Source organism: Xenopus tropicalis, chromosome 1 (genome assembly GCF_000004195.4).
Source record: "Xenopus tropicalis strain Nigerian chromosome 1, UCB_Xtro_10.0, whole genome shotgun sequence".
In the NCBI taxonomy this organism is placed as follows: domain Eukaryota; kingdom Metazoa; phylum Chordata; class Amphibia; order Anura; family Pipidae; genus Xenopus; species Xenopus tropicalis.
In genome coordinates, this window is record NC_030677.2 from 130,739,554 (window position 1) to 130,760,361 (window position 20,808).

The window sequence follows — 20,808 nt, forward strand, 5'->3', positions numbered from 1 at the left end:
GTAAGTTCGCGAACGGGTCTGGGCACCCCTGATATAGATTCAAGTACTTCTAAAAGGATCCAATATAAATGGCAGCAGTATCATAGAATGCTAAACAGTCAAATACCAGTCTAATTTTACTAGAGAAATCTAGAATTTTATTGAATAACTTAGGGCTTTAATGACAACATAGGACCCTCTGAAGTTTCGGTTATTGCAGCTTACTCTTTTATCTCAGATTCAGTGTGTAAATTGGTATTTCTGTCTCTTTAACCAAAGTGTCACATGGTATACGTGGATAACTAACAGCTAACGATAAGAGTGGGTGGGGTAAAAACAATGTTTTGAAGCAAAGATCTTTCAACTATTCAAGTCAGAACAGGACAGGACAGAACAGAACAGTGAGTCTCTGCAGACTTTGGTCACCCCCAGGAAAACATACAGTCATAATAAATATCTTCAAACCAGATTTGTTGGAGCTGGACAGATATGGAATCAGGTATTAAAATATTTTTGCTACTAATAGTGACCTAAAAAATAATATAATGCATGTGACATTAGTTGTTAATTATTTGCTTTTGCAACAAAAAAATAAATCTGTCTCATAGGTTACAATTTACAATGTAGCTTTTAATGGATAGAATTATTTTTGTGCTAATGCCTTCTATTAAGTTACCGGGAAGTTTTCATTTTTTATTCTTTGAAGATTCTTTAGAAATTTTAACCACTGCCCCAGTCTATAGGAACTACATTAGACATGTCTGTTTTATTCTGTAAATGTGTAATTACTGCTCTGGCAATGTTAGCACATCATCAACATAAAATATGATTGTACATTAAAAAGTTACCTATAGGCCATGTTGATTATTTTTCGCTGATAGGGCTGCATTTGTAAGTAATTGTTACTTGAAGTTCCTAAACCTGACTGTTTTGCCAACCCGACTGTCCCTTCTCAGCCTGTCAGTTATAGCTTCTAATGCTAATGGACTCCTACTGCACAAATATGGCCGCCCCCTCATAGAGGAACATGGGGGATCAGATGGGTAATGTAAAAGCATTGGACAAATACTTTTATGGCAAAATAATAAATAGCATGCAAAGTCAATGTTATGACAGATGTAAAAAAGGTTTCATTTCTGGTGTCAGTATTTCTGTAAACTCAATGGTGGGATACAAAAATGCTTAAAAACATATAATCCATTTATAACACCTAATGCAGGGCTGTGTATAGTTCTACAAAACCCTCCACAATGCATTTATTTCATAAAGCAATTAATTAATTCATGGAATAGGGATTAGTTGGGGTTGTCACCTTGTATTTGTTGGGAACCAGGCAGTGATGTCAGGGGTGGAGGTGTTGAGTTTGAGGGGTGAAACAGTGACACCATCTATGGGCTGGGCTATGCCATAAGGAGGCAGGACAAGTGCAAACCTGGTAGTGGTTGGAACATTTAAAACCTGCATTGGACATTGTTTTGAAACGCAGTTCTGAACCTGACAGCCCATGTAAAAACAAGACTTTCTGGTCCTAACAACTAACAACCCTACGGAAAGTAAAGTTATGAAACAGAATTGTGAGAGAACAATATGTTTGGAACTCACAAATTTGCAATTTGTATTACAATGTCCAGCTAAACTGTGCTTTATCAAGTACTGCTATAAGTGGGTTATCAATCTCTACGGAATATGTTAGAATGGCTAGAATAACAGCCCTATAGTTTCTTAGTGTTCTTAGTTGCACCCCATAAGGCACTTGTCGATATCAGGAATGATACACACGTTAAAATAAAAAGCAAGGGTTTGACATTTATATCTCTCTGTTGTTCAAATACAACATGCTTAAAAATGTCTTGGACAAATATTTATTGACAGCCAACAGGAAACCTTCCAAATATTTTATACAGCAGCAAAACCAATGAAGGTGATGGTTACTATTCCCTTTCATATTGTTTCTCATCATGCCCAAAAATCTTTTGCAGTTATTGACTCCTGTTAATTTGTATCCTTATGTTTCAGCTGTTAAGAAGACTCTCATGGATATGATGCCCATGTTACTAAAAGCTTCAATTTCTTTTCTTACTGTTTTGTTGGTTATGAGCATACTGTGGAAAAAAAGGAACTCCCTACCAGGTCCATGGGCAGTGCCAATTGTTGGGAATTTTTTCCAGCTTGGAGATCAGATTCACATTACACTTACTGATATGCGGAATCGATACGGTGATGTGTTTCAGATCAAACTGGGCTTGATGCCTATTGTTGTTGTAAGTGGACTGGAGACCGTAAAAAGAGTCTTGCTTAAGGAAGGTGAAAATTTTGCAGACAGACCAAACTTTTATTCTTTTTCTCTATTTTCTAATGGCAGTAGTATGACCTTTTCAGAAAAATATGGTGAAAGCTGGAAAATACACAAGAAGATTATGAAAAATGCTTTAAGGAATCTTTCAAATGAATCAACCAATTCGTCCAACTGCTCATGCCGCCTTGAAGAATATGTTTGTGCTGAGGCTTCAGACCTAGTTCAGGAGCTGACAGATCTCTCAGCTGAAAAAGTTGCTTTTGACCCTTCCAGTCTTATAGTTATTACTGTTGCTAATGTCGTTTGTGCCTTGAGCTTTGGGAAGCGGTATGACCATCATGACAAAGAGTTTCTTACTCTTATTGACTTCAACAATGACCTCCGAAAAGCCGCTGGAGGTGGCCTTTTAGCTGATTTTATCCCAATTCTACGGTTCATTCCATCATCCAGTGTAAAGGCTTTAAAGAAATTTGTGCAATCTTTTCACAGCTTTATTGCAAAGTGTGTGAAAGATCACTTTGCAACATTTGAGGAGGTATGTTTTTTTTTTCTTAAATGAAGATATTTTATTAGTAATATTAACTTGTCTACTTACAATTGGCTTTAGAATGATAGATATCACTTTAATATCCCTGTTGATAATAGTTACACTATCTTAATAATCTATCTGTCTGTCTAGAATTGTGAGTGGGTTCTAGGCTAAACCATTGGGCAGTAGTAAATGGGGACTGAGAGTTAGCCACACAGCCTCTAAGCATTGGGACCCTAAATAAAAGAACTTAGGCCTAACATGTATTCACCAATGCTCGTTTGGATGCTAAACTTTCTTATGTAGCAGACACCACGATTAAATAGATAGGTCAGCTGAGGCTGCAAACATACAGGTCTACTAAGAAGCCAAAATCAGCAATACAGAGATCAGACTGAACATAAACAGGATCAAAAAGAAACGGATTGCTCAGGAACTGAAACCAGAATACCATTTCTTAGTCATGATGGGGTCCTTGGTCTGACATAAAAAAAACGCCACAACATTTACATGCTTATTGTTAAATCTGTCATAAAAGGTAGACAAAAAGTGGCTGGTCAGCAAATAAAAACACCAAAGCTCTATTGAGGTTTTAAGCTTTTCTTTAAATAGGGTTCATCATATACCTAGGGGCTGATTTACTTACCCACGAACGGGTCGAATGGAGTCCGATTGCGTTTTTTTCGTAATGATCGGTACTTTGCGATTTTTTCGGATTCCTTACGAATTTTTCGGATCCAATACGATTTTTGCGTAAAAACGCGAGTTTTCCTATCCATTACGAAAGTTGCGTAAAAAGTTGCGCATTTTGCATAGCGTTAAAACTTACGCGAAAAGTTGCGCATTTTTCGCGTAAGTTTTAACGCTACGAAAAATGCGCAACTTTTTACGCAACTTTCGTAATGGATACGAAAAACTCGCGTTTTTACGCAAAAATCGTATTGGTAACGAAAAATTCGTACAGAATCCGAAAAAATCGCAAAACATACGAAAAAGTCGCAAAATGTTCGTTTTCAAGTCGGAACTTTTCCAATTCGGGTCAGATTCGTGGGTTAGTAAATCAGCCCCCTAGACTAACAATATTTGCAAGCAAAAGTGTCTAATAGACTTGTACAACTTGTATGATTTCTCTTGAATACTTTTTAGGATGTTATTGTATGTTCATTTGCACAAATATTATCTTGAAGGAGAAAAGTTATTGTGTATACTATCTTTAATCATTTTTTTCATACCATAGAATAACATCAGGGATATTACAGATGCTCTTATCCAATTATGTAAAGAAAGAAAGTCTGAAGACAAAAATCAGCTATTAAGTGATGATCAGATAATTTCAACAGTGAATGATATTTTTGGAGCTGGTTTGTATTCATTTGCACTTATTATTATATTTGTAAAATATGTTGCCGTAAAGAAAGTGCAAGTTATGGTTGTGTAACAGCACTTTCTTAACTAACTAGTGGCCATACATGTTGCAATTATGATCTTTCCTGTGACGTTCAGAGCTGAAAAGTCAGATATGCAGGTAGAAACAAAAGAATTCTACCCCTATCTTATGATTCAGTACTAAATTTTTGCTGGTGCTCGGACACCTCTAAAGGTGCAATCCAAAATTTCCAACAGGCCTGATCAATGAAACGACCAATATCCAAGGCCTTTGCCTAGTCGTCTACCATACACTTACAGATTATTGTACAAAAGGAAGTGCATATGTGGCTGCCTTAAAAAATGCTATTTTTCTATGCTATTTACCTACACCAGGGCCTACATAATGGCTTCGGGTACAGGCACAGCAATAAGTTTTTTTAAGTGTAGGGGTGAATTCTTGGCCTGTGTTTATCCGAAGGCTAAGAATCCTCCCCATGTGGCAGGGGCCTTACTGTCATAAACATTTTCTGTACAATGATATTACATTGTTTTCAAATAGCAATCATCACATTTTTTAATTAACATTAACAATATAAATGGACTAAACCTCTCATCTTATTCATATACCACTTGTGCTAAAATAGTACCCTAACCCATAAGAACAATGCAAAATGTGTCTTTTAATGCAAGTGGTGTACAAATAAAACAGATTTTTTTATATATTAAATTGCTGCCCATAATTATTTGATGCCTTAGACACTTGAGACCTGTCGGGAACATGTTTTTTAATGTAATTCCCTGCATCTATCATTAATATTAAAAAACTTATATATATATACAGGTCCTTTTCAAAAAATTAGCATATTGTGATAAAGTTCATTATTTTCTGTAATGTACTGATAAACATTAGACTTTCATATATTTTAGATTCATTACACACAACTGAAGTAGTTCAAGCCTTTTCTTGTTTTAATATTGATGATTGTGGCATACAGCTCATGAAAACCCAAAATTCCTATCTCAAAAAATTAGCATATCATGAAAAGGTTCTCTAAACGAGCTATTAACCTAATCATCTGAATCAACATATTAACTCTAAAAACCTGCAAAAGATTCCTGAGGCTTTTAAAAACTCCCAGCCTGGTTCATTACTCAAAACCGCAATCATGGGTAAGACTGCCGACCTGACTGCTGTCCAGAAGGCCATCATTGACACCCTCAAGCAAGAGGGTAAGACACAAAAATAAATTTCTGAACAAATAGGCTGTTCCCAGAGTGCTGTATCAAGGCACCTCAGTGGGAAGTCTGTGGGAAGGAAAAAGTGTGGCAGAAAACGCTGCACAACGAGAAGAGGTGACTGGGCCCTGAGGAAGATTGTGGAGAAGGACCGATTCCTGACCTTGGGGGACCTGCGGAAGCAGTGGACTGAGTCTGGAGTAGAAACATCCAGAGCCACCGTGTACAGGCGCGTGCAGGAAATGGGCTACAGGTGCTGCATTCCCCAGGTCAAGCCACTTTTGAACCAGAAACAGCGGCAGAAGCGCCTGACCTGGGCTACAGAGAAGCAGCACTGGACTGTTGCTCAGTGGTCCAAAGTATGTCATTCGGAAATCAAGGTGCCAGAGTCTGGAGGAAGACTGGGGAGAGGGAAATGCCAAAATGCCTGAAGTCCAGTGTCAAGTACCCACAGTCAGTGATGGTCTGGGGTGCCATGTCAGCTGCTGGTGTTGGTCCACTGTGTTTTATCAAGGGCAGGGTCAATGCAGCTAGCTATCAGGAGATTTTGGAGCACTTCATGCTTCCATCTGCTGAAAAGCTTTATGGAGATGAAGATTTCATTTTTCAGCATGACCTGGCACCTGCTCACAGTGCCAAAACCACTGGTAAATGGTTTACTGACCATGGTATTACTGTGCTCAATTGGCCTGCCAACTCTCCTGACCTGAACCCCATAGAGAATCTGTGGGATATTGTGAAGAGAAAGTTGAGAGACACAAGACCCAACACTCTGGATGAGCTTAAGGCCGCTATTGAAGCATCCTGGGCCTCCATAACACCTGAGCAGTGCCACAGGCTGATTGCCCCCATGCCACGCCACATTGAAGCAGTCATTTCTGCAAAAGGATTCCCGACCAAGTATTGAGTGCATAACTGAACATAATTATTTGAAGGTTGACTTTTTTTGTATTAAAAACACTTTTCTTTTATTGGGCGGATGAAATATGCTAATTTTTTGAGATAGGAATTTTGGGTTTTCATGAGCTGTATGCCACAATCATCAATATTAAAACAAGAAAAGGCTTGAACTACTTCAGTTGTGTGTAATGAATCTAAAATATATGAAAGTCTAATGTTTATCAGTACATTACAGAAAATAATGAACTTTATCACAATATGCTAATTTTTTGAAAAGGACCTGTATATATGGTTTTTCAGTTATTTAGCTTATTGTTCAGCAGCTCTCCATTTGGTATTTCAGCAGCTATCTGGTTGCTAGGGTCTTATTTACCAGGTAGTGGTTTAAACAAGAGATGGGAATATAAATAGTTAAGGGGCCTGCATGGAAAAATAAAACTGTAGCCTCACAGAACAATACTTTTTGGTCAGTGACCCTCATTTGAAAGCTGTAAAGAGGCAGAAGCGAAAGTCAAATTATTCAAAAACTAAAAAAAATTAACTAGGAAGACCAATTGCAAAGTTGCTAGGAATAAGCCATTCTATAACATACTACAAGTTAACTTAAAAGCGAACCTCCCCTTTAGATGTGTTTAAGTTAGCTTTATAGAGAGAGAGGCAGCAGGTACTGACATCCCAGGCACGTTATATACAGTGAGACACAGTCTTTATATACAAAACCAGCACATTATATACAGTGAGAGGCAGTGGGTACTGATGGCAGATATTCAGGCCCTGGCACTATAACACTGGCACAGATACACAACATTGGCTCTACTGTAACTAACTAGAAATCAAAAAAACAATGACAAAAGTAAAAGAAAAATAGAAAGTGCAAAAAACCATAACAAATATATAAAAGCACAATGAGCTTTGTCAGGGGGAAAAGTTAACTTACCCTCCATCTGTTAGGGTAGGGGATAGGGATATTATAGATGTCAGGTGACAAAAAACAATATACCAAATGGTACCTCTGACTCTGGATGGGGACTGTTGCCATTTTTATACACAGAGGGAAACTATCATCCATTTGTTAATTTTATTTTTAAAGGAGAGGGTAATTCTTCCCTTTATAAAGTACTGGCTAGGTTTTGGTTTTAAATAAATGATGGCCAAGTTGGAAATGCTACACTTGAGGATAGGTTACTACAAGTATTTATACTTGTAGGAGAACTTGTAATGAACAATGTTCTATATTCACAAGTAGATTTTTCCAGACAGACTTCCTAGATATGAGAAGAAAGTAGGTTTTATGGTAAAGATTTTTTTACAGTGAAAGCTATGAAGATATGGAATTCTTACCCTAAAGCAGTTATTTTTGCCACCCCTGGTATTTCTTGGGGGACTCCCTCCTGAGTCAATTTACTCAACACGCCTCATGGCAGCAAGGTCTCTGTTTTGGCAAACATTAGTTTGGTGAAAGGGTTGGTTTCCATTTTAGTAAGCAAATAAAAGGTTTCAGATGTTAACAATACAAAGTTGATCCAGGGACTGGTCCAATTGCTCTTGTAGAGACAGAAACATTTTTTTTCTCCCTTCTGAGGCAAACTGAACATGACTTCAGATTCAATTTTTTTTGCTATATTAGCTTAAAGATAGCTAGGTTTCACCAGCTAACAACACAAAGATTGAACATGATAAAAAATATGAAAAAATATGAAAGAGGTAAGAGGATTTGAGCAATACTGTATTAACAAAAACACTCTTAATGGTCCCTAGGCATAGATGTATGTATGAATAACTTTATTTATAAAGCACTATGGGGTCTATACAGAACGCACATGTGTATATGTCTATAATAAAATTTAAATTTATGAGTTTTTCTAATTAATTATGAAATAATTATAATATAATTAATGAAATCCCTCTCTGCCTGATCTTTTTTTGTAGGATTTGATACAATTACTTCAGCTTTGCTCTGGGCTATATTTTATTTGTTGCGATATCCAGAATTTCAAGACAAAATACACAAAGAAATTGGTCAGTGAATATATTCATACATCCTGTTTATGTTATTTGTTGTACATGCATTTGATAGCCTTTAATATAGTGAATTATACTGGAGAAACCAAAAAAGTCACCCAGCCTATACCACAGAAATATTTAAATATGGAAACCTAACAAGAAGGGAAGAAATTATGTCTAAGAATGTGTGTCATATTACAAGTGTGGTAGAAGGGTCGAGGGTAATGAGAATGAAAGGGATTGACATGGCAGTGGTTAAAGGACCAGAAGGAGAGTGCTGTTTTGCAGATAATTCATATTTCCACTCTTCATGGGATTTTTGACATTTCCAAAACAGATGATACTTTCAAATAAGTAAAATTCAAGTTACCATTCCAGTCCCACCATATTGACATATAGAGTTAACTAAACACTACACTTGTATCCTTTTCTAGAGGAAAAAATTGGATGCAACAGAGCCCCAAGATTTAATGATCGAAAAGACCTGCATTATACAGAGGCATTTATTAACGAAGTCCTGCGACATTCCTCTTTTGTGCCATTTGGCTTACCACACTGGTAAAAAAAAAATATATATATATCTATATAATTTATATCAAATGTATAAACATATCAAAATACCAATTGTATTTTTAAGTATACACATATATATATGTGTTTGTTGTACTTATCAAGGGCATTTATTTTTTGTCTCCTTCTTTTTCAAATTATTGTTAGCACGACCATGGACACAAAATTAAATGGATATTTTCTTCCGAAGGGTACTTGTGTTTTTACCAATTTGTACCAAGTTAATCATGATAAGTAAGTATATTATTGGCTTCCTTACTTCCTTTCCTCTGACTCCCCATCCATTGTACTAGATGACTTTAACATACCTGTTAACAATCCTAATGCCCCTGCTACCTCTAAACTCCTTTCACTAACATCCTCCTTTGGGTTATCTCTGTGCTCTGACTCCCCCTCTCACTCTAATGGAAACTCCCTGGATCTTATATTTACAAAATGTTGTTCTACCTCCAACTTCACTAACTCCCCTTTCCCCCTCTCTGATCACAATCTGCTCACATTTCACCTCTCGCTAACTCCCTCTACACCCTCTGCTGCCCCCCAAAAATACACATACCGAGACCTGCAATCCCTAAACACGTCACATCTCTCTTCTACCTTTGACTCTCTTCATTCTAACATCCAAACTGTCTCTTGTCCTAATCAGGCTACCTCTGTCTACTACAGCACACTCACCACTGCCCTCAATGTGCTTGCTCCTGCCAAGACCAAACGCGTGAGGCCCAAACCACTCCAACCCTGGCACACTGCTCATACCAAATCCCTCCAAAAACAGTCACGTACACTTGAGCGCCGCTGGCGCAAATCAAGGTCAGATTTCTGCAGCTACAAATCTGCTCTGCTCTCCTACAACACCACCCTCTGCCAAGCTAAACAAACCTACTTCACTGCACTTATTAACTCCCTCTCTAAAAAACCTGCACAACTCTTCTCTACCTTTAACTCTCTGCTGTCCCCTCCTCCGCCACCTCCGTGTGCTTCAGTCACTGCTCAAGCTATTGCTGAGCACTTTAAAAATAAAATTGACACCATCCGAAGTGACATTGCACAACTTAATCCCCATAACCATTCCCCTCCCTCCCTACATGCTCCCCAGTCTCTTCTTGGCTCCTTCTCCCCAGTGACTGAAGAGGAAGTCTCAAAACTGCTGTCTTCCTCCCACCTTACTACCTGCCCGCTTGATCCCATTCCTACCAAACTTCTACGTAATGCCAACCCCTGTCTTATCAAAGCCTTAACTCATCTATTCAATCTATCGTCTCTACTGGAATCTTTCCCTCCCAACTGAAACATGCACTTGTAACCCCTATTCTGAAAAAACCCTCCCTTGATCCTTCCAATCCTACTAACCTCCGACCTATCTCTCTGCTCCCATTCATCTCCAAACTGCTTGAGCGCCTAGTATACAACCGACTGACGCTATTCCTCTCTGACAATAACCTCCTGGATCCCCTACAATCTGGTTTTAGACAACAACATTCCACCGAAACTGCTCTAACCCGACTAACAAATGACCTCCTTTCGGCTAAAGCCAAAAAACACTACTCGCTACTGATACTTCTCGATCTCTCTGCTGCTTTTGACACTGTGGATCAACCTCTTCTCCTCCAGACTCTCCGCTCTCTTGGCCTTCGTGACACTGCCTTATCCTGGTTTTCATCTTATCTCTCAGATCGATCCTTCAGTGTCTCTTACAATGGGGAATCATCTTCTCCCTTGCCTCTTTCTGTCGGGGTTCCTCAAGGCTCTGTCCTGGGCCCCTTACTATTTTCTCTCTATACCTCCTCACTTGGCAAATTAATCAGTTCTTTTGGCTTTCAGTACCACCTCTATGCTGAAGATACTCAGAACTATCTTTCCTCTCCTGATCTCAACCCAGAGCTTCTAACTCGCGTCTCTTCCTGCCTGTCCGCTATCTCCACTTGGATGTCCCAACGTTACCTCAAATTAAACCTCTCTAAAACTGAACTGGTTCTCTTTCCCCCATCCAACGCCCACATTGTTCCCGAGGTATCTATAACGGTTAACAATTCTACCATCACCCCATCTTCCCAGGCCCGGTGCCTTGGGGTTATCCTTGATTCTGCCCTGTCCTTCACCCCTCACATCCAATCACTTATCAAATCATGTCACTTTCACCTAAGAAATATCTCCAAAATCCGATCATTTATCACCCAAGATGCTGCCAAAATTCTTATTCACTCTCTTATAATATCTCGCCTGGACTACTGTAACTCCCTATTAATTGGCCTTCCCCTCCAAAGACTGTCCCTTCTCCAGTCCATAATGAATACTGCTGCCAGGCTCATACACCTCTCCAACCGCTCCTCCTCTGCCGTGCCACTCTGCCAATCCCTGCACTGGCTTCCCCTACCATCCAGGATAAAATTCAAGCTATTGACCCTCACATTTAAAGCAGTCCATAACTCTGCCCCACCCTACATCTCTGAACTCATCTCTAGGTACCATCCAACCCGCTTGTTACGCTCCTCTACTGACCTGCTCTTCAACTCCTCTCTCATTCCCTCCTCACACGCTCGCATTCAAGACTTTGCAAGGGCTGCCCCCCTTCTCTGGAATTCGCTCCCACAAACTGTCAGACTTTCTCCCAATCTCTCTGCCTTCAAAAAATCTCTAAAAACACATTTATTTAGAGAGGCTTACCCTAATCTAGTTTAGCAATACCCTGTGCCCCACCTCTCACAACTCTGGTCATGCCCATTCCCACACCTTGTGTCTCAACCCTTTCTCCTTGTAGATTGTAAGCTCTTTTGGGCAGGGCCCTCTTCACCTCTTGTATCGGTTATTGATTGCTTTATATGTTACTCTGTATGTCCAATGTATGTAACCCACTTATTGTACAGCGCTGCGGAATATGTTGGCGCTTTATAAATAAATGTTAATGTAATGTAATGTAATATTACATATACATAATACAGCAATAACAATGCTCTTTCTAAATCCTAAATAATATTAGTTAGCCCTCTTATCCATACAATTATCCATTTCAATATCAAGATCAAAGAACCTAGCAGAGGAAAAATTTGCCTGATAATTTTTTGGCCCTTTAGGGTAAGAACCCAGGCAGCTGTTCTATGCTATTGCGGTGACTAACTGCTCTGAAATGGCTTTTCACTGGCAACAATAGGAGTCGCTGGTGGAAAGCAACTAAACCACTCCGTTGGTCCTTACCCTTAATCAATCTATCCCCTTCTACTGTATATCTTTCTGGCCTATTTATGGAGAAACCAACACCCCATCTACCTCAAAGAGCTTAATTTCAGCCATTTTTAGCGCTTTGTCACTTTTAAACTCCTAATCTACATTGCAAAGCTTTACTACCTCAATCGCAAGTCCTATAGCCTCAGTCCCCTTGCACCAACTTACTTCTACTAACCAATTCACCTAATTTCAGTGCTCATAAAAATGCCAGTGCAGAGGCAACTAACTTTGAAAGGTGAAGTGCAACAGCCTGCTAGTATCCCATGCAATTCCTATAGCACCTGAAATCAGCTTACACCAAAAAGCTTCATGGGACGGCTTATTTCAGCCCTACTTTCTGATATTTGTCCCCCCAAGTGTGACAAATTCTCACCCTTTCCACCCCCCATGGATGTCTGTGCACTGGTATATAAAGTACTGAAATGCCCAATAACCACCTTTGCGTTCTGTCATTGAATAAATAGAGTTCACCAATCAACACCCATGACAGACAAACTTTGACCAGTAATTCACACTTTTATAGTGTTTGAACATGCATAATTGGTTATAAATAATATTTATTTAAAGTACTGTATGTTCCACAGTTGAGGTAATTTACAATATCCCTGGGTGCAAGTGCTCACTGAAGAAGAACTTGTGCCCTAGGGTAAGCTAGGCTACACTCCCTAACGTGTGCATCTGAATGTCCTTGATTCAAAATGCTTTGTGAAGGTTACTGAGCTAGCACAGATGCCTTTGGCTACTTAGACAATACATTTTAAAGGACCCGTAGTGGGTGTTTTTCTATAAAAGTAATATTGTATCAGTGCTTTCTGCTCAACATTTATGTGTTTTCTTTGTAGCACTGTATGGAAAGATGCTGACATGTTTATGCCGGAAAGGTTCCTCGATCAAAATGGACAGATAATAAAGAGCTTGACTGAAAAGGTGTTAGTTTTTGGAATGGGGGTGAGAAAATGTTTGGGAGAGGATGTGGCTCGAAATGAAATGTTTGTTATTATGACCATTATGATGCAAAGGCTGAAGTTGGTGAAAAGTACCAAACATGAATTGGATCCAATACCAGTTTATGGACTGACTTTAAAACCCAAACCCTATTATCTTGTAGCTAAAGTGAGAACATAAAAGAAATGAGTGCAGATAAAAGTGTAATAATCATGGCAGAATCCATGTCTCCAGGCAAAAATACTGAGTGTCAGAAAACAAAGACTTAAGAATTTCTACAGCTTCATCTGTTCTCCACTGAAGTAGCAAAAAAGATCAGACCACCTGTATACATTATATTAGTACATAATTGAGTAATCTAAACCTGAAGATATGTATGACATTGTGCAAATATTTTAATGCTCTCATGCTTGTGAGTTAACTCTGTTTTATTGTACAAATATTGTTTTTAGGTTCCTAAAATAAATGTATGATGTTTAAGAGTCAACTGAAATGCAGTCTTAAAACTGCTATGTCCCAGTGGTGCCAAGGCAAATATATAAATATATATAAAGAAACAGAGCCTTGCAATTCATTCTGTATACCTGAAAATTTTCAAAGGAAAAAATGAAGTCAACGGAAATTGCATATATTCAAATGAATCAATTAGAAGGCCTGAATGACAAAACAGAGTCATCCTTCTGTTTTCCTGTTTTAATTGGGATGTTGAAGGCAATATAACTAGAGATGAGCGAATCTGTCAAAAACCGTCAACTTGGGCGTGTTTGTCGGCCAAAATAGCGCGTTTCACAGATTCACAAAATTTTTCACAAATTTTCTTGACGTTTTGCTAATTTTTCGGCAAAATCCGCGAAACACGTTTGTCGCACACGCCACAGTGCAGTAACTAACTGAGGAAATGAATGCAGTAACATTGGATGCCAAAGGATAGAGTGCACCTGCAGTTCTTTATGTGAGAATTCATTAGGATTATTTATGATGACATATTATGGAGCCCCAACATATTCCACAGAGGTGTACAATAAATTGGTGTATACATTGAACAGACAGGTAACATACAAAAGACAACTACCGATACAAGAGGTAGGAAAAGATAAACCACACATACTGTACACAGAGGAACTGAAAAGGCTTTACAATATTATTATTGCAAACAGGAGATGTAAAATAAATGAAGAAACAAGGGTAAGAGAGCCCTGCATGCTAGCACTTACCCACAAGGCATATTATATTACTGGGCAGCATCAATTTGGCCGGCCTCCTTACCCAGCTCCCATATATTTCCAATTCCCTGTCTCCATTTTACCAGGCACTCTACCCTGACATCCAGGACAACAGGCCACAGCTTTTATCAAACATACACATGAAGAGTAAGTTAAAGTGCAACAATTTAAAATCAATAACATGTTATACCAACTAATGGAATGCTTGCCAATTAAGAGAACACACCAAAATGGCTGCCTGCTATGCTGGCCACCTTGGGGTGGGCGTATGAGAGCAGGCAAACTATGGTACACCACCTCCTGGGACACTTGTGCTGGGAGATTATCATCCACCTTTGACACCCAATGGGCCAAACACTGGGGTCTTATCTCCACCCCCTAGTAAGTATTCCTTCGCAAGCTGTAACTGCACAACCATTATCCCAACACACCCTTCTTCCCATAGTACTCCAGGGGAGGGCAGGTGGTACCATGTTCCATGCTTCTGCAGGCAAAGAGACCTCCTCTTCCTTCTGTCCCACTTACTGTATATCTCCCCTATTCTGACCTTACTTCTAATCCCCTTCTTCCCAATTAACCCTCCACTTTCTGGCCTGCCTTTAAACTGTCATTGTTGTAAAAGCGTTACAATAAATATATAAGGCTTACTTTCATGCAGTAAAAAGAGAAGAAAAAAAAACAGTTTTTATTTATAAAGAATGTAAATATGTAAAAACAAACTGTGGGACAGTGAAATGCATTTTAAAATTCCTATAAAAAATATCAGGGAAAAAAATAACAGGGAATTTATGTTGTGACGTGTTTATATGAGGCATTCACTATTATTTCTAAACAGATGGTTTTATTTAATTGTGTTTGACATTTCTTTTTCTCTAACAAATGCCTACTCTTGACTTTTTAATAAGTACCATTTCCTCTCTGAACAGGAATTGCTTCACAAAAGCCTGTGATGTAACATATCAAATTATGTTTTTATCTTTAACCTAGAAGAACCAATTCCAGAGAAAATGATTCTACTAAATATAGTTTTGTCTGCAATTTGCCATAGAGAGGAAAAAAACATGATGTAGATTTCACACTGAAGGACCTAGGAGGAAATACCTCTGTATTCTATGAAAAGATCAACTTTTATTTTCTCAAACCAATTATTATGGCTCAAAAGCAATTATTTTAAGTGAGAAGATTTGTTCTGTATACAGCAATACGGTAAATATTGGGAATGAGAAAATAAATAATACTGTTCATCATGTACAGGTATAGGACCTATTATCCAGAATGCTCGGGACCAAGGGTATTCCGGATAAGGGGTCTTTCCATAATTTGGCTCTCCATACCTTAGTCTACTAAAAAATCAATAAAACATTAATTAAACCCAATAGGATTGTTTTGCCCATAATAAGGATTACTTATACTTTAGTTGGGATGAATTACAAGGTACTGTTTTATTATTACAGAGAAAAAGGGAATCAGTTTAAAAATTCTGAATTATTTGATTAAAATGGAGTCTATGGGAGACAGGCTTTCCGTAATTCGGAGATTTCTGGATAACGGATTTCCAGATAAGGGGTCCGATACCTGTAGTATTGGTGTACTCTTTAGACTAGAGGAGTCAGTTAAAATACCCCACACTGTGCAATGTGCAAAAAAAAGGCAGTTGTAGTTAACATTCAGCCCAAAAGACCAGCAGGACTGCAAAAGCTTAAAAATACTAGTACTCAGTGGAGGAGAAGGGCTCACATGTTGGCTGCAATAGCAGGACTCAAGATGAACACTGATAAGTATGACAATTAATGTCCACATGCTATGTAACCTGATTCAACATACTGTTACCTGCACACTGGGAAAAGGCTACTTGCACCCCAAAAAGTGTTCAGTTGTGGGTGAGACCACATAAATTAAACATATCAAATTATTTAGTTAAGTAATATCTAGTCACACAAATTGATGTTGAAAAATAAGGTAAAATTATGAAACTATACAAATAAATTGTACTTTCATACTTTGGTTAAAGGCAATAAAATGTGCAAACTACTGGAATAAACAAAGTTAAAAACGTGCCTTAAAAAACTTTAAAAAAAAAAGACACGTCATCCCACTACCTTCTATTAGAACAGATGGTAGCAAATCACTCACCATGCTGTTTGATTTAGGATAGGGGCTTAAAGGAATACTGTCATGGGAAAACATGTTTTTTTTCAAAACACATCAGTTAATAGAGCTTCTCCAGCAGAATCCTGCATTGAAATCTGTTTTCCAAAAACACAGATTTTTTTTATATTAAATTTTGAAATTTCACTTGGGGCTAGGCATCTTCATTTCCCAGGTTGCTACGAAATCCAAGTCCGGCTTGGGACTCCTCCAGTTACATAGGAGTAGGAGAAACAATAGGTTACCTGAAAGCAGTTCTAATGTGTAGCACTGGCTCGTTCTGAAAGCTCAGACTCAATGCACTGAGATGGCTGCCTACACACCAATATAAAAACTAAAAAAAATACATTTGTTGGTTGAAGAATAAAATTTGAAATGGCAGAGTGAATTATTTGTGTTATATGTTAATTGTGTAATTTAGAAATAAAAAGTATACCATAAAAATCATGACAGTATTACCTTAATTGCAGCCAGGCCCCCCAGCAAAAGAATTGTTCCAGGCTTCCCAATGCCAGCACTGCGCTTCTTGTATGCGTGTATGTATGAGTGTAACTTTAGATACACGTGGGTTCCTCTCCCCACTCAACTGTAGTTAACTGTTTCACTGCCTTCTTTGCCCTGCACCTTTACCCACTAGGTTCCCTGGTCCCCCCTTTTCCCTATTGATTGAATTCATACTAGTTGCAAAATAATAATTTTGGGCTTATTTAATGTTTAAACATTTTCAAGTTATTGAGATCAAAATTACAGAAAGATCCCTTATCTGAAAAAAAAACAAGTTCCAAGCATTGGAGAGAATGGCAGGGCTGTAGAACCTATGTGCTTGGGTTGGTAGGAGCTGATTACAACTGAATACTGTGTAACAATGCAGAAACAGTCAGAACATACCTACATACATTTAATTTTCTGTTGCTCTTCAGAAAACCTCCTGTAGGTGTCCCTGTATTACTGTATAATATTACTGCACCAATACTCTCACATTGTGTTACTAAAATACATACAGATTAGAGATATAATTTTTAGGGATGCATATATAATGCCACTTTTATGCCTTGAATACAATTCTGGCTTTAAAAAAATGCTTTTAAGTGACACTTCTGTATACATCACTTTTTACACCAGAAATTATATAGCTGAGCATGTAATTGTTTGTTTTAGGTCTAGAGGCTTGTAAAATAATTAAGTTATTTTCATAATTTTTTTCTAGCACACTTGTATATTAGCTTTTTGTAATTAATTATTTCTTAGATCACAATGCAGGGTGGTAATTTGCAAGAAAGCAAACGCAGCTTTATAACTTTAATTCGTCATTTATTTTATTTTTATTTTTCTAATTGTCAAAATACACGGAAGAAAAAAGAAATGCATATATGTACAAAACTACATTATACCTGGTAGCTCCTGGAAAACTGTAGTTTAAACCTTACATAACTCAATTAGATTTTCATAAATGATCTTTGATAAAGTCTTTCAATGGGTCCAGTTTTTTTTGCAGAACGTAGCAAACAGAGAATGCTTTGGGTATTTCTGTAGTAGCGTGAAGTCTTTTCAGGAGATGTTAATGGCTTATTACCTTTTTAGGGAAGAAAAGTTAGTGCTTTATTTGTAGATAATTTGGATAAATTGGATTAACGTTTTTTTAAACCACTAAAAAATGATGTATAAATTATAGGAATTGCAAAATATAGGGATAGAACAACATCAGTATTTAAGCAGCTTTATAGTTAAAGACTTATAAAACACCATTTATAAAACACCACCTAGCCCTAAGCCGTAGCACAACTATTGTGATTGGCATTCATAGTACAAGAAGTACAACAAGGGTGCCCTGTACTGAACATCTGCTTTTTAGAACTAAGGCCAGTATTTAACCAGCCTAGCCGATAAATCACCAGCTTGGCCCACCTCTACCCTACCCATTTGCCTGCGCAGTCCTCCCATTTCTCCACCCATCTACCCTGTCTTTGGCAGCAAGTAGTACAATTAGTGGTGCCCAAAATGATGCTATAAATCTAGGAAGAAATGAAAACAAAAAGGAGGAATGTTTGCATTTATTGGGCATGCTGTGAGTATATGAGGCCCTTACTGGAAGCTAATAAAAGTCACAGAGTGAAGCACAATTGAATTACCTTTTTATGTTCCATAGTTTCTCTAAGTTCATGAATTTGCAGAACAATAGAGGATTTTTCTTGAATCAGCTTTTGATTTTCATTTTCTAAATTCTGGAGGTACATACATACATTGCATTCAGTGGATTTATAATAAATCATCTCCATTAATAGCCCGTAAATCACAATGTAGATGTAGACTCTTTAAAGTGATACTGACACTAAAATATGGCTCTTCAAATATTAATATTATACAAATATGAGAGCCTCCTCATAGAGGAACACAGGGGATAAGAGAAGTAATGTAAAACATTTGGCAAATACTTTAAAGGCAAAATTATAAATAGCATGCAAATATAATGTATAATATAATGTGTCAGCATCTCTTTAAGCTCAAAATGTGCCAGTTGTGCATGTGTTTATGCTCTTCACTACAGGAACATCAGCCAAAGTATTTGCACAGGTTTCCCAGCATAAACATTACAATAAACACCAATACCAATTTTCTTTTACTGCCAAAAAAGTTAATTGGGTTGAACATTTTTTAGATCTCTTTCACTTTAATGCCCACTTCCTGTTCAGGTCTCTCACCAAAAAAAAAAAAAAAAGCACAGACTGCCCCTTTGCCTCCAGGCATGCGCAGAAGGCTCTCCAGGTCGATAACAGTAGTCGAATTGAAGAGAGACCTGTACAAGTAGTAGAGGGCGGGGCTTCACTCTGCACAAGGAAGCAAAGAAAAACGAACACCTTCTGACTGAGGAACCAGGTAAGAGAGAATGCTGGGACAAAGGTAGGTAATTCTGGAGGCTGTTTAGAGTAATTTTACTGATAGAAAAAAAGGTTTACTTATTCTTTAAAGGGGGCATATTGTGTGAAAAACAATATTGTGTCTATGAATTGTACTCATCTATATATAGAAGGAATGTGCTTTAAAAAGTAGTGTTTATTGAAAATTTCTCCAAAAACCCCACTGGTCCAGTCCAACTGTTCCACTTCCTGCTGCCTCCTTTCCCAGGCTGTGCAGGGTGGGGGGGGGGGGGGGGGGGGGGGGGAGTGGCACTAAGCACACTGCACTGTAGGAAAGGGACCAATCAGCAGCTAGGCTGACCTGATAGGGATCTGAAGCCTACTGTACTTCTGGCAGGGACCATCAGGACATGCCCACCCCACCCCATTTGAAACACAGACAGGAACCATAGCAGATCAAGAGGGAGCTCCAGTAAAGGGGCCAGATAGTATTAATTTCTAGACCAAAGTGAAACCAGCACCATATACTATTCATAAGTTCCGACAATTTAAGATTTTTTCGTTTATCCTATGTCTCCTTTAAGTAAAAGTAACAAAATGGTTGTGCAGCTTGGCTGATTTGATGAAAGTTACAGTCTGATTATCGCTGCATCTCTGGGTCCACTAGAGGGCAGTATTGTCAAAATCCCAAGGACTGAAATAGAAAATACAATTTCCAATTGTGATTTATTGACTCAGATGTATCGATTCGGATTTGAATTATGATTCAAAAACTCAAATGTTGGGTATTTTCAAAAAAACTCAAAAACTTGAATGTAAAAGTTTGCCATCTAACAGCTTGCGAGTTTCTAGTTTTTTAGAAGTCAGTCAAGTCATATTTGCAAACTCAAAGTTTTCAAGTTTGTAAAGTCGGAAAATTTGAGGTGTTCAAGATTTCTTAGACTAGTGAAAGGGTTTAATTCATATTAGTACCTGTTTGATACTGTAAAAACATTCTACTTTCGAATATGCAGATTTATAAATACAATATTAAATGGTTAGTATCAATCCATGAGGAAAGAGGTACATTAGTTTATAATGGGGTCTATGGGAGATGGCCTCCCCATAATTCAGAGCTTTCTGGATTACAGGTTTATGGATAACAGACCCCATACCTGTACAAGGAGGTACTTGGTCTTTTTATTGATCATGGGTATAGTAACTGGTATCACTAGCCCGGTACCTTTTTGATTTTGTGCTATCAAGGCTTTATTTAAAAGAAGCAGCTACAGGTGCTTATTAGGTACATTCTTCATCAACATATCACTGGCATTCTTAGCATTTCTAAACTTGCTGCTTACACATATGTGTATTGAGGAACAGTGTCTAGTGGGTTCAGCTTGGCCTGGTTAATCCTTAACGTACCATTCTTATGACTTTGTTGCTTGCAATATACCACTCCCTGCATTTAAACTTAGTCAAACACAAGAAAGCTAAGCAATAAGTAAAATACCATAGGTGAAATGTGCCTGAGAAAACCATACTGTACTTTGC

At 38.0% G+C, this 20,808-nt stretch overlaps 1 protein-coding gene across 2 annotated transcripts; it reads left to right on the forward strand.

The window, feature by feature from the left end:
- The first annotated feature begins 336 nt into the window (after positions 1 to 336).
- On the forward strand, positions 337 to 13,606 carry cyp1d1 (cytochrome P450 family 1 subfamily D polypeptide 1). Of its 2 annotated transcripts, NM_001126813.1 has the most exons (7): positions 396 to 478; positions 1,996 to 2,810; positions 4,042 to 4,165; positions 8,238 to 8,327; positions 8,747 to 8,870; positions 9,030 to 9,116; positions 12,947 to 13,606. In NM_001126813.1, exons 1-7 carry the CDS (start codon positions 469 to 471, stop codon positions 13,227 to 13,229), a joined length of 1,533 nt encoding a protein of 510 aa, NP_001120285.2. In that variant the 5' UTR covers positions 396 to 468; the 3' UTR covers positions 13,230 to 13,606. The 2 variants fall into 2 exon arrangements, with proteins under 2 accessions (XP_012811428.1, NP_001120285.2); XM_012955974.3 differs by lacking the exon at positions 8,238 to 8,327 and having other exon boundaries at positions 337 to 478.
- Positions 13,607 to 20,808: the final 7,202 nt, after the last annotated feature.